The sequence below is a fragment of the Symphalangus syndactylus genome, chromosome 4, assembly GCF_028878055.3.
Source record: "Symphalangus syndactylus isolate Jambi chromosome 4, NHGRI_mSymSyn1-v2.1_pri, whole genome shotgun sequence".
Lineage (NCBI taxonomy): Eukaryota > Metazoa > Chordata > Mammalia > Primates > Hylobatidae > Symphalangus > Symphalangus syndactylus.
The window spans coordinates 101323475-101336038 of NC_072426.2; the positions used below are offsets into that span (position 1 = coordinate 101323475).

A 12564-nucleotide genomic window follows, 5' to 3' on the forward strand; every position below is an offset into this window, starting at 1 on the left:
GAGCAGACTCCGAGACCTGGTGTGCAGTGTCCCGGGGCCCCGGAGGAGGAGAGTGGGAGTGGGGGGAGGCAAGGTAGCCCTGTTGAATGTTTCTCCAGCCCCAGCCTCTGCCTGCAGCCTGCTCCAACTGTACTGAGAGGCCAGCTCTGGCCTCTGTTCAGAATTGGCGGAGGAGAGGATTCCACCCTCCTTATTCCCAGGGGTTTCACGATGGGAATCAGATGTGGCTTGGACCCACTCCTTGGAGTCAGTGGCAGCTTGAGGAGAGGGAGTGAGAGACTGAGGAAGTCAGAGCTGGGGTCCTTCAGGGCATAGCCGTCCCGGCCAGGGGACCCTGGTGGGAGGCTTCAGGCCCAGATAGGAAATAGCGGTTGGGGCCTGGACCCCAGAGAGTGGGGGACTCATCCCGGCCGCATCACCAGGAGTGGAGGAGTCTCCATAGAGCCCCGAGATTTGGCCCTTCCCCACAGCTCCTGCTGCCTTCCAGTTCACAATAAGGATATTGTGTGTCTGTCTGGCCTGCATGTGAGACTAAGACTTCAGGTTTACAGAACCTCCAGAAAGGGACGCCCATCCTATTGGGCACCTCAAGAGAGAATGAGGAAAGAGGTTTTTGGTGGTTTTCATAAAGTCGGAGAGAGAACTTGAAGCAAGAGACACCTGCTTTTGTTTGACTCCCGGCTCTGTAACATGTTAAAGCTGTGTGAGCTTGGGCAGTCACTTCTCTGAGCCTCAGTTTTCTCATTGGTGAAATGGAGATAGGGTTGCTCTTAGAGGTAAATGAGTTGACCTGGTGTGGTGGCTTATGTCTATAATCCCAGCACTTTGGGAGGCCAAGGTGGGAGGATCCCTTGAGCCCAGGAGTTTGAGACCAGCCTGGGCAACTTGGCAAGACCTCATCTCTACAAAAAATACAAGAAATTAGCTGAGTGTGGTGGTTCACACCTGTAGTCCCAGCTACTCAGGAGGCTGATGGGGGAGGATCGCCTGAGCAAAGGAAGTTGAGACTGCAGTGAGCCACAGTTGCTCCACCGCACTCAGCTTGGGTGACAGAGTGAGGCCTTGCCTCAAAAAATAAAATAAACAAACAAAAAAGTAAATGAGGCCACGCTCCTAGGAGGCCTGGCACATTGACAAAGTTTGACCATTGTCTTGAGGAGAGCAAGGGGCCTGCGTTACCCTCCACCCAGCCAGGCTGCCCAGATCCACTGAGGGGTCTTCCTGCATGCCCCCTCCTCACACTGGCCAAGCTTCCTGCCCACCCCAAGGACGTCTGCTTCCTAAAGCACGGCTTGAGTACCCGAGAAAAGTGCGTACTCGGCTGCCATGGGAGCCTCCCCCCGCACCCCTGGATCCTCAGGCCTGACCTTTCCCCTCCTCTCCAGCCATTGGCACAGCATATGCGGTACTCAGCAACCCGGAGAAGAGGAAGCAGTATGACCAGTTCGGCGATGACAAGAGCCAGGCGGCCCGGCACGGCCATGGGCATGGGGATTTCCACCGCGGCTTTGAGGCCGACATCTCCCCTGAAGACCTCTTCAACATGTTCTTTGGCGGCGGCTTCCCTTCTAGTAAGTTCCCCACCCTCCCCACAGCCAGGTATCCCTGGGGTGATGGTGGGGATGGCATGCCAGCCTCTCCCTTTCCCAACAGACCTGGCTCCTGACTCAGCCCCTCTGACCCCCAGGTAACGTCCACGTCTACAGCAACGGCCGCATGCGCTATACCTACCAGCAAAGGCAGGACCGCAGGGACAACCAGGGTGACGTGAGTGAGGAGGGCGCCCGGGACAGTGCGGGGAGGGCACCAAATCCACCCCAGGGAGGGGGCTTGGAGGAAGGAGTTCCCTCCCACACTGTCCATTCTGGGACCAGCAGAGTCTCCACAACTCTCAGCCAAGGAGCCCTCTGGGCCTCCCTTGCCATTCTGCTGAATGATACCAGAGGGCGCTACAGGAGGGAGCCGTGCTCCACATTGCCGGCAGGAGCGTGGCTTTGCTGGCCTGGCTGGAGAATGGAACCAGAAACCCCACCCGCAGCCAGGTTTGAGTGTGAGGCTTCCATGCAGGCCACTCGCTGGTAAGGCCAAAGTGGCATCCTCTAAGCAATGGAAAGTTACACTTTTTGAGAGAAATTTATTTTTCATTTTTTTCATAGGTCTCAGCTATTTTCTCTCAACTTTGTGAGAGAACTTTTTTTTTTTAAATTGTGATGGAGTCTTGCTCTCTTGCCCAGGCTGAGTGCAGTGGTGCAATCTCGGCTCACTACAACCTCTGCCTCCTGGGTTCAAGCCATTCTCCTGCCTCAGCCTCCCGAGTAACTGGGATTACGGGTGGGTGCCACCACGCCCGGCTAATTTTGTATTTTTAGTAGTGACGGGGTTTCACCATGTTGGCCAGGCTGGTCTTGAACTCCTGACCTCTGGTGATTCACCCTCCTCAGCCTCCCAAAGTGCTGGGATTACAGGCGTGAGCCACTGCGCTCTGCCAGTGAGAGAATTTTAAAGGATGACAGCATAGGTGCCGACTCTTCTTGCTAAAAAGCCAAAAGATACTTTTAAAAAGATATTTACAAAAATTTGGGAGGCCGAGGTGGGTGGATCACCTAAGGTCAGGAGTTTGAGAGCAGCCTGGCCAACATGGTGAAACCCCGTCTCTACAAAAATACAAAAATTAGCTGGGCATGATGGTGGTGTGTGCTTGTAATCCCAGCTACTTGGGAGGCTGAGACAGGAGACTGGCTTGAACCTGGGAGGCAGAGGTTGTAGTGAGCTGAGATTGCACCACTGCACTCCAGCCTGGGTGACAGAGCAAGACTCCATCTCAAAAAAAAAAAAAAAAAATTGTTCTGGCTGGGCGCAGTGGCTCACACCTGTAATCCCAGCACTTTGGGAGGCCGAGGTGGGTGGATCACCTGAGGTCAGGAGTTCAAGACCAGCCTGGCCAACATGGTGAAACCCTGTCTCTACAAAAATACAAAAATTAGCTGGGCATAATGGCGAGTGCCTGTAATCCCAGCTACTTGGGAGGCTGAGGCAGGAGAATCGCTTGAACCTGGGAGTGAGCCGAGATGGTGCCACTGTACTCTAGCTTGGGTGACAACAGCAAGATTCCATCTCAAAAAAAAAAAAATTAACTGTGCTTATAAATGGGAGCTAAATTAGGAAAAAAATAAAAAGTAAAAAGAGAATGAAAATGAAAATTTTAAAAATATATTAACAAATTAACTGTACTAAGGTAGGATTCTTTTTTTTTTTTTTTTTCGAGACGGAGTCTTGCTCTGTCGCCCAGGCTGGAGAGGAGTGGCACAATCTTGGCTCACTGCAGCCTCCACTTCCTGGGTTCAAGTGATTCTCCTGCTTCAGCCTCCCGAGTAGCTGGGATTATAGGTGCCCGCCACCATGCCTGGCTAATTTTTGTACTTTTAGTAGAGATGAGGTTTCACCATGTTGGCCAGGCTGGTCTTGAACTCCTGATCTTGTGATCTGCCTGCCTCCGCCTCCCAGTTTTGGGATTATAGGTGTGAGCCACCACACCCAGCCACTAAGATAGGATTCTGATCTCACCTGTATGTTATTTATTATGCCTTTCTTTATCTTCATTTTAAAATAGAGGTCAGGTTTTTTGTTTTCTTTATATATAAAGAATGGCACATTCAGTTATTCATCATTCAAGATGCCTTGCCATTCAGCTCTGTTTAATGATGTAGACCACCCTCTAGAAAAGAAAATCTTTATCCTATCTTGAGCATTTTGCTTTTGAAACTTTTAGATCAATTGTAATTTCAGTATGGTGTTAGAGGATAATAAGAAAGGAAGTGTAAGGTAAAAATTGGGGCACATCTATAATGCTGTTAAAAACAGACATAACTGAAAAATACACCAGAGAAGCAAAAAGTACCTTCTCCTTGAGCATTCTAGAGGTGTTGCAGAAGAAACAGACTTTAGGTGAAGCATATATGTGAGTATAGTTATGTTGCGCTTGCTTCTTAGTGAAAGACATGTCAGTGAAGGACTAGGCACAAGGTAGAGATGCTGATAATGTTGAGTCAGCTCAGGAAATTGGACCTGAAGTAAGAAGATAGAGATTCTTTAGGATGCCTTGACCCTCAAGTAGCAATATCCAAATAAAAATGGCTTAAAGGAAAGCCATAAACCAAGATAACATTATCTAACAAGAAGTCTGAAGGCAGGGCTTTTCCATTGTCAGTCCAAGGGCTCAGTGATACCATCAGATACCTACTCTGCTCTTCTCTCTGTTACACATTCAGCAAGTTTGTGATGTCTTTCCTAAGGGTTGTAAGATGGCTTCAGCAGTTCCAGGGGTCACATGTAGCCATAACTAAGTTCTATGGAGAAACAGCAGTTTCCTCCTGTGCATATCCTGGTATTAGTGAAGAAACCTTTTCCAAAGGCCTGCCAGCTACCTTCAACTCTCTTAGACCCTAGTAGCTAGGGTTGGGTTGGTTACATGCCACGCCCTGGTTGTAAGGGAGGCTACAAGGAAGACTTACTGGCACTTTTGGCCTCTGAAGTACAGGCAGACTGTGCCAGCCAGGAAGAAAGGTAGAAAAGGAATAATTGGTTTTGTTTGTTTGTTTATTTGTTTGTTTTGAGACAGAGTCTTGCTCTTGTTGCCCAGGCTGGAGTGCAATGGTGGGATCTCGGCTCACTGGAACCTCCACCTCCTGGGTTCAAGCGATTCTCCTGCCTCAGCCTCCCCAGTAGCTGGGATTACAGGCACCTGCCACCACGGCTGACTAATTTTTTGTATTTTTAGTAGAGACGGGGTTTCACCATGTTGGCCAGGCTGGTCTTGTACTCCTGACCTCAGGTGATCCACCTGCCTCAGCCTCCCAAAGTGTTGGGATTAAAGGCATGAGCCACTATTCTCGGCCAGAAGGAATAATTGTTAGACAATTCACAGTGTCTGCCATATTTGCCACAGAAAATAACTGACTTGCTCTCTGCTGTCTTACTGTGATAATATATTTTTTTAACGCAATTTACAAGAGAGGGGGAACATTCTTAAATATGAAACTAGGAATTGTGATATTTGCAGTTTCATATTGTATACAGTAAACAGTCTAGTTCTCCTTGAGATCTTACACAATGATAACAGTTTTAAAATTATGCCTTCTGTTTTTTGAACAGCTTTTTACTATTGACAGCTTTTAAGGAAGTAGTTTTCACGTTGTCATGTTTACTCTCTTACTAGACAGGAAGAGAGAACAGAAATCCATCCTCAACTGGGGATAATCTGAGGATTATAATGAAATATCAGGTGCTTAAATGATTTCAACAGACTTTCAGATGAAGTTGCCATTAGCAACTTGTTATCATCAATGTAACACACAGGCAAGTGGATTAAAATAAGAGGGCTAAACTGGCCTTTATGTTGAAATTAGAAGTTTCGTTGTCCTACAGGCAGAAATGACAGTTTCATCGGATTCTCTATGTTATAGTAATATATCATCAGAAGGATAGCTTGGGATGAGACCATTTTGAAGATACATGGGGGTGGATATTCAAAGTGCCCTTTACATAGTTACTGTCCTTCACAGTTTCCCCATTAAATGTGGAATCCTTGTGATTGCATTCTTGGAGGGCCATCGAAAACCAGTGAAGCACAGACAGACTAATTTTTTTCTATAGATATTAATCTAAAGCAATAATTGGCAAAAAAAAAATATGAGATTTAAAATGTAGGATAAAGGCCAGGTGCAGTGGCTCATGCCTGTATTCCCAGCTACTGGGGAGGCTGAGGCAGGAGAATTGCTTGAACCTGGGAGGCAGAGGTTGCAGTGAGCCGAGATCTTGCCACTGCACTCCAGCCTGGGCAACAAGAGGGAAACTCCATCTCAAAAAAAAAAAAAAGAAAAGAAAAAAGAAAAAAAACAATATGGTGCTGTGCTATGGGATAACGGGGAATACCTACTTTATATAGGGCGTTCAGAGAAGGCTTTGAAAAGAAACATTTAAACTGAAATTAAAGGCTGAGTTGAAGCAACGTATTAAAGAGCTATGGGAAAGGCATCTTAAGTGAAGGAAATGGCGTGTGGAAAAACTGTGATACAGAAAAGACCTTGATATGTTTTAGGAATGGACAGAAATCCAGTGTGACTGTGGTTGTCCTAGTGGAGAATGTTGTGATTTTGGACAGGTGGATCATATAGGCAAGTGCTTTACATTTTACCTTTATGTGCAGTGGAAAACCCAATTGGAAGTATAGTAGGCATAAATTTTGTAGACTACAAAGATGTAATTTTCTTTCTTGTTTTTTTGTTTTGTTTTGTTTTGTTTTTTTTTGTTTGTTTGTTTTTTGAGACGGAGTCTTGCTCTGTCACCCAGGCTGGAGTGCAGTGGCGTGATCTCGGCTCACTGCAAGCTCCGCCTCCCGGGTTCACGCCATTCTCCTGCCTCAGCCTCTCCGAGTAGCTGAGACTACAGGCGCCCGCCACCACGCCCGGCTAATTTTTTGTATTTTTAGTAGAGACGGGGTTTCACCGTGGTCTCGATCTCCTGACCTCGTGATCCGCCTGCCTCGGCCTCCCAAAGTGCTGGGATTACAAGTGTGAGCCACTGCACCCTGCCGTTTTTTTTTTTTTTTTTTGAGATGACTTTTTTTTTTTTGAGGCAGTCTCACTCTGTCATCAGGCTGGAGTGCAGTGGCGCAATCTCGGCTCACTGTAAACTCTGCCTCCTAGTTTCAAGCAGTTCTCGTGCCTCAACCTCCCAAGTAGCTGGAATTGCAGGTACATGTCATCGCACCTGGCTAATTTTTGTTTTTTGCTTTTTTGAGACGGAGTTTCGCTCTTGTTATCCAGGAGTGCAATGGCGTGATCTTGGCTCACTGCAACCTTCTCCTCCCAGGTTCAAGTGATTCTCCTGCCTCAGCCTCCCGAGTAGCTGGGATTACAGGCATGCATCACCACGCCAGACCAATTTTGTGTTTTTAGTAGAGACGAGGTTTCTCCATGTTGGTCAGGCTGGTCTGGAACTCCGGACCTCAGGTGATCCACCCGCCTTGGCCTCCCAAAGTGCTGGGATTACAGTCTTGAGCCACTGTGCCTGGCCTAGAGATGAGGTCTTGCTATGTTGCCCAGGCTGGTCTCCAACTCCTGGGCTCAAGTGACCCTCCCACCCCAGCCTTTTAAAGTACTGGGATTACAGGTGTGAGCCATTGTGCTTGGCCAACTTCATTTCTAAATAACTAAAATTTCCTCAGCTCTGTTTCTACTAGGTAATAGAGAACAACCCTGCTAAACAATCTTGCTGCTTTAGGATAAAAAGTCAGTAGCTTCTGGCTTAACTAAATTAATTACATGTTACTCTAAACCCTTGATAAATACTTGGTCCTTTGGATAAATATTCAGTTTCCTCATAGAGCCCACCCCTTCCCTTTTATTTCCTATGGTAGATGGTATTGGCAGAGAAATCTTATAATTTTTCCTGGCATTAAGGGAGAGTCATCTTATCTTTGTGCTGTCCTCTGTCCTTCTGAGCCATTGCAAATGACTGTCTTGGTCTTGAATGGGATTGTCTGCCTCTGCCACTTCTGAGGATGATGTCGCTGCTACTACTGTAGCCCCTGGGCAACACATCTGTGCATGCTGGGTCCTCCTTAATCCCAGGCTCTTTTGGGTATACTGGCCCAATGGTGAGTGCTGATATGCTTGGGACCCTAATAAAGCAGCTTTTCAGGAATATGGTTTGGGCATGTCATTGGCTATTATGCCTTTAGCAAGGCATGATACTGTATTAGGTGCAAGGTTTTGCTAAATGGCTACAGTCCCTGGACCATAACTTGGGAAAAGGGAAACACAATTATTTCCCATTCTGGATCCTTCCCCACAAACACTGGAGATTTTTCTTACCCTTCCGCAAATAGGATTTTTTTATTTTTTTGAGACGGAGTTTCATTCTTGTTGCTCAGGCTGGAGTGCAATGGCTCGATCTCAGCTCACTGCAGCCTTTGCCTTCTAGATTCAAGTGATTCTCCTGCCTCAGCCTCCCGAGAGCTGGGATTATAGGCGCTTCTACCACACCGGGCTAATTTTTTGTATTTTTGGTAGATACAGTGTTTCGCCATGTTGGCCAGGCTGGTCTCGAACTCCTGGCCTCAGGTGATCTACCCTCCCTGGCCTCCCAAAGTGCTGGGATTACAGGTGTGAGCCACCTCACCTGTCCCCTCAAATAAGATGTAGCTCCAGATAGGACAGGAGGTAAAAATTCTAAATTTACATCCACTCTTTCTTTTAACTCTTGTTTTTCTTTGAACTCCTCCCCCAAGTTTTTATGTCATCTTGATCAGTGTGAGAGAACTGTACTTATGTCATCACCTGCCTTTCCTCCGTGCTGGAGTTTACATGACAAACTCTGCCATGAAAGTTTTCTTTATTTGGTTGGTGATAGTTAAAATCACAGTTTTAGAATTTAAAAAGTTATCTTGGCCGGGTGCAGTGGTATGGTTCTGAGGATTAATTTTATATACATACATATAAACACTCACACACACATTTGAGTTCGGAATGTATGTTACTACATTTTACAAAGGAATAAGTAATTTCATAGATTCTATATCAATATTAAATCTTGGCTGGATGCAGAGGCTGATGCCTGTAATCCCAGCACTTTGGGAGGCTGACACAGTTAAGATCACTTGAGCCCAGAAGTTTAAGACCAGCCTAGGCAACATAGTGAGACCCTGTCTCTACAAAAAATACAAAAATTAGTTGAGCATGTTGGCATACACCTGTAGTCCCAGCTACTCAGGAGGCTGAGGTGGGAGGATCGCATGAGCCCAGGAGGTTGAGGCTACAGTGAGCTATGATTCTACCACTGCACTCCAGCCTGGGCAACGAGAGAGAGACCCTGTCTCTCAAAATAAATAAATAAATAAAAAGTTCTCTTTTGGCTAGGCACAATGGCTCATGCCTGTAATCCCAGCACTTTGGGAGGCCGAGGTGGGCGGATCACAAGGTCAAGAGTTCGAGACCAGCCTGGCCAGCAGGGAAACCCTGTCTCTACTCAAAATACAAAAAATAGCCGGAAGTGGTGGCGGGTGTCTGTAACACCAGCTACTCGGGAGGCTGAGGCAGGAGAATCACTTGAACCCGGGAGGCAGAGGTTGCAGTGAGCTGAGATTGCGCCATTGCACTCCAGCCTGGGTGACAAGTGTAAGACTCCATCTCAAAAAAAAAAAAAAAAACAAAGCTGTCTTTTCTCTTAAGCCTGTAGGTCTTATAACTGAAATTCTGAGCTTTCAAGAATTATCATTTTAATGGATCAAAGACCTAAATATAAGAACTGAAACTATAAAACGCTTAGAAGAAAATGTAGGTTTAAATATTCATGAACTTGGATTTGGCAGGTTTCTTAAATATGACTCCAAAAGTGCAAAAGAACAAATAGATAAATTGGACTTTATTAAAATTAATTTTTTTTTTTTTTTGGTGAGATGGAGTCTTGCTCTGTTGCCCAGGCTGGAGTCAGTGGCGCCATCTTGGTTCACTGCAACCCTGCCTCCCGGGTTCAAGCGATTCTCCTGCCTCAGTCTCCCAAGTAGCTGGGACTACAGGCGCGCACCACCACGCCCAGCTAATTTTTGTATTATTAGAAGAGACGGGGTTTCACCATATTGGCCAGGCTGGTCTCGAACTCCTGACCTCATGATCTACCCACCGTGGCCTCCCAAAGTGCTGGGATTACAGGCATCAGCCATTGCGCCTGGCCCTTAAAATTAAACATTTTTTTAAAGTTTTTATTTTTTTGAGACAGGGTCTCATCATGTTGCCCAGGCCGGAGTACAGTGGTGCCATCATGGCTCACTGCAGTTTCAACCTCTCTAGACTCAAGCAGTCCTCCCACCTCAGCCTTCTGAGTAGCTGGGACTACAGGCATGTGCCACCACATCCCACTAAGTTTTGTATTTTTTGTATTATAGAAATGGGGGCCAGGCACAGTGCTTTACTCCTGTAATCCCAACACTTTGGGAGGCCGAAGTAGATAGATCACTTGAGGTCAGGAGTTTGAGACCAGTCTGGCCAACATGGTGAAACCCCCTCTCTACTAAAACTACAAAAATTAGCTGGGCATGGCACGCCCCTGTAATCCCAACTACTTGAGAGGCTGAGGCAAGAGAATCTCTTGAGTCTGGGAGGTGGAGGTTGCAGTGAGCCGAGACCGTGCCACTGCACCCCAGCCTGGTTGACAGGGCAAGAGTCTGTCTCAAAAAAATAAAAAAGAAAGAAAGAAAAAAAAAGAAGTGGGGTTTCACCATGTTGCCTAGACTGGTCTTGAATTCCTGGGCTCAAGCAACCTGCCTGCCTTGGCCTCCCAAAGTGCTGGGATTACAAGTGTGAGCCACTGCACCTGGCCAAAATTAAAAACTTCTATGTTTCAAAAGACATCATTAAGAAAGTGAAAAGACAACCTACAGAATGGGATTAAATATTTGCAAATTGTGTATCTGTTAAGGGTCTAGTATTTAGAATATGTAAAGAACTATCACAGCTGCATAAGAAAAAAGCAAATAATCCAATTTAAACAATGGGCAGGCCATGTGCGGTGGCTTACACCTGTAATCCCAGCACTTTGGGAGGCCAAGGTGGGCGGATCACGAGGTCAGGAGATTGAGACCATCCTGGCTAACATGGTGAAACCCTGTCTCTACTAAAAATACAAAAAAATTAGCTGGGTGTGGTGGCAGGCGCCTGTAGTCCCAGCTACTCGGGAGGCTGAGGCAGGAGAATGGTTTGAACCCAGGAGGCTGCAGTTGCAGTGAGCAGAGATCGCACCACTGCACTCCAGCCTGGGCGACAGAGCGAGACTCCATCTCAAAAAAAAAAAAAAAAAAAAAAGGCAAAGAATTTGAAGAGATATTTCTCCAAAGAAAATGTACAAATGGCCAAATAAACACATGAAAAGGTGTTGAACATCATTATTCATTAGGGAAATGCAAATAAAAATCACAGTGAGGCCAGGTGTGGTGGCTCATTGCCTGTAATCCCAGCACTTTGAGAGACTGAGGCAGGAAGATCACTTGAGCCCAGAAGTTAGAGACCAGCCTGGGCAGCATAGGGAGATAGGCGTGGTGGTTTGTGCCTGTAGTTGCAGCTAGTCGAGAAGCTGAGGTGGGAGGATCTGCTTGTGCCTGTGCCGTTGAGGCTGCAGTGAGCAGTGATGGTGCCACTGCACTCCAGCCTGGGCAGCAGAGCAAGACCCTGTCTCTAAAATAATAATGATAATAATAATAATAATAATAATAGAGATACCAATTCACACCCACTAGAATGACTATAATAACTTAAAGAAAATTTCAACAAAAAAACCCCAAAAAACAAAACCCCAACAACTGTTGGTGAGGATGTGGAGAAATGGGAACCCTTATAGGGTTCCTTACTGATAGGGATGTAAAATGGTACAGATGCTATGGGAAACAGTCTGGCAGTTCCTCAAAAAATTAAACATACAGTTGCCATATAACAGCCATATGACACATATGCCATGTGACACATATGACACATATAAAACAGAGCAAGACCTAAATGTAGATCAGCTGATGAATGGATAAACAATATGTGGTCCAGCCAGGCGTGGTGGCTCACACCTGTAATCCCAGCACTTCGGGAGGCCAAGGCAGGTGGATCACCTGAGGTCGGAAGTTCAAGACCAGCCTGACCAACATGGAGAAACCCCCATCTCTACTAAAAATACAAAATTAGCTGAGCATGCCTGTAATTCCAGCTACTTGGGAGGCTGAGGCAGGAGAATTGCTTGAACCCGGGAGGCAGAGGTTGCAGTGAGCCGAGATCATGCCATTGCATTCCAGCCTGGGCAATAAGAGCGAAACTTTGTCTCAAAAAAACAAAACAGATACAAAAACCAGTATGCGGTCCATCTGTACAATGGAATATTATTCAACCATAAAAAGGAATGAAGTATAGATTTATGCTGCAACATGGTAAACCTTAAAAACACTATGCTGAGTGAAAGAAGCCACGAAAGATCACATATTATGTGATCCCACTTATATGAAATGTTCAGAACAGGAAATCCATAGAGATAGAAAAGAGATAAATGGTTTCTAGGAGATGGGGAGGGAGGCAATTGGGAATGACTGTTAATAGGTATGGGGTTCCTTTTAGGTGACAGAAATATTCTGGAATTAGTGTAGATGGTTGCAAAATGTGAATACACTAAAAACTACTGAATTGTATACTTTGAAATGGTAAACTGTATGCTATGTGAATTTTATCTCAATTAAAAAAAATTACAGGCCGAGTGCAGTGGCTCAAGCCTGTCATCCCAGGCTTTGGGAGGCCGAGGCGGGTGGATCACTTGAGGCCAGGAGTTCAAGAACAGCCTGGCCAACATGGCGAAAACCCATCTCTATTAAAAAAACAAAAATTGGCTGGGCGTGTTGGTACATGCCTGTAATCCCAGCTACTGGGGAGGCTGAGGCACGAGAATTATTTGAATCCAGGAGGTGGAGGTTGCAGTGAGCCAAGATCACACCACTGCCCTCCAGCCTGGTCAACAGAACGAGACTGTCTTGAAAAAAAA

The 12564-nt window shown here is 46.2% G+C and overlaps 1 protein-coding gene across 1 annotated transcript in view; it reads left to right on the forward strand.

The window, feature by feature from the left end:
* LOC129481039 (arf-GAP with GTPase, ANK repeat and PH domain-containing protein 11-like) overlaps positions 1-12564 on the forward strand; it is a 78504-nt gene that overhangs the window by 12077 nt on the left and 53863 nt on the right. Inside the window, exons 4-5 of the mRNA XM_063637479.1 lie at positions 1386-1571; positions 1688-1767. Of these exons, the coding sequence (XP_063493549.1) occupies positions 1386-1571; positions 1688-1767 (266 nt within the window). The remainder of the gene's footprint in view (positions 1-1385; positions 1572-1687; positions 1768-12564) is intronic.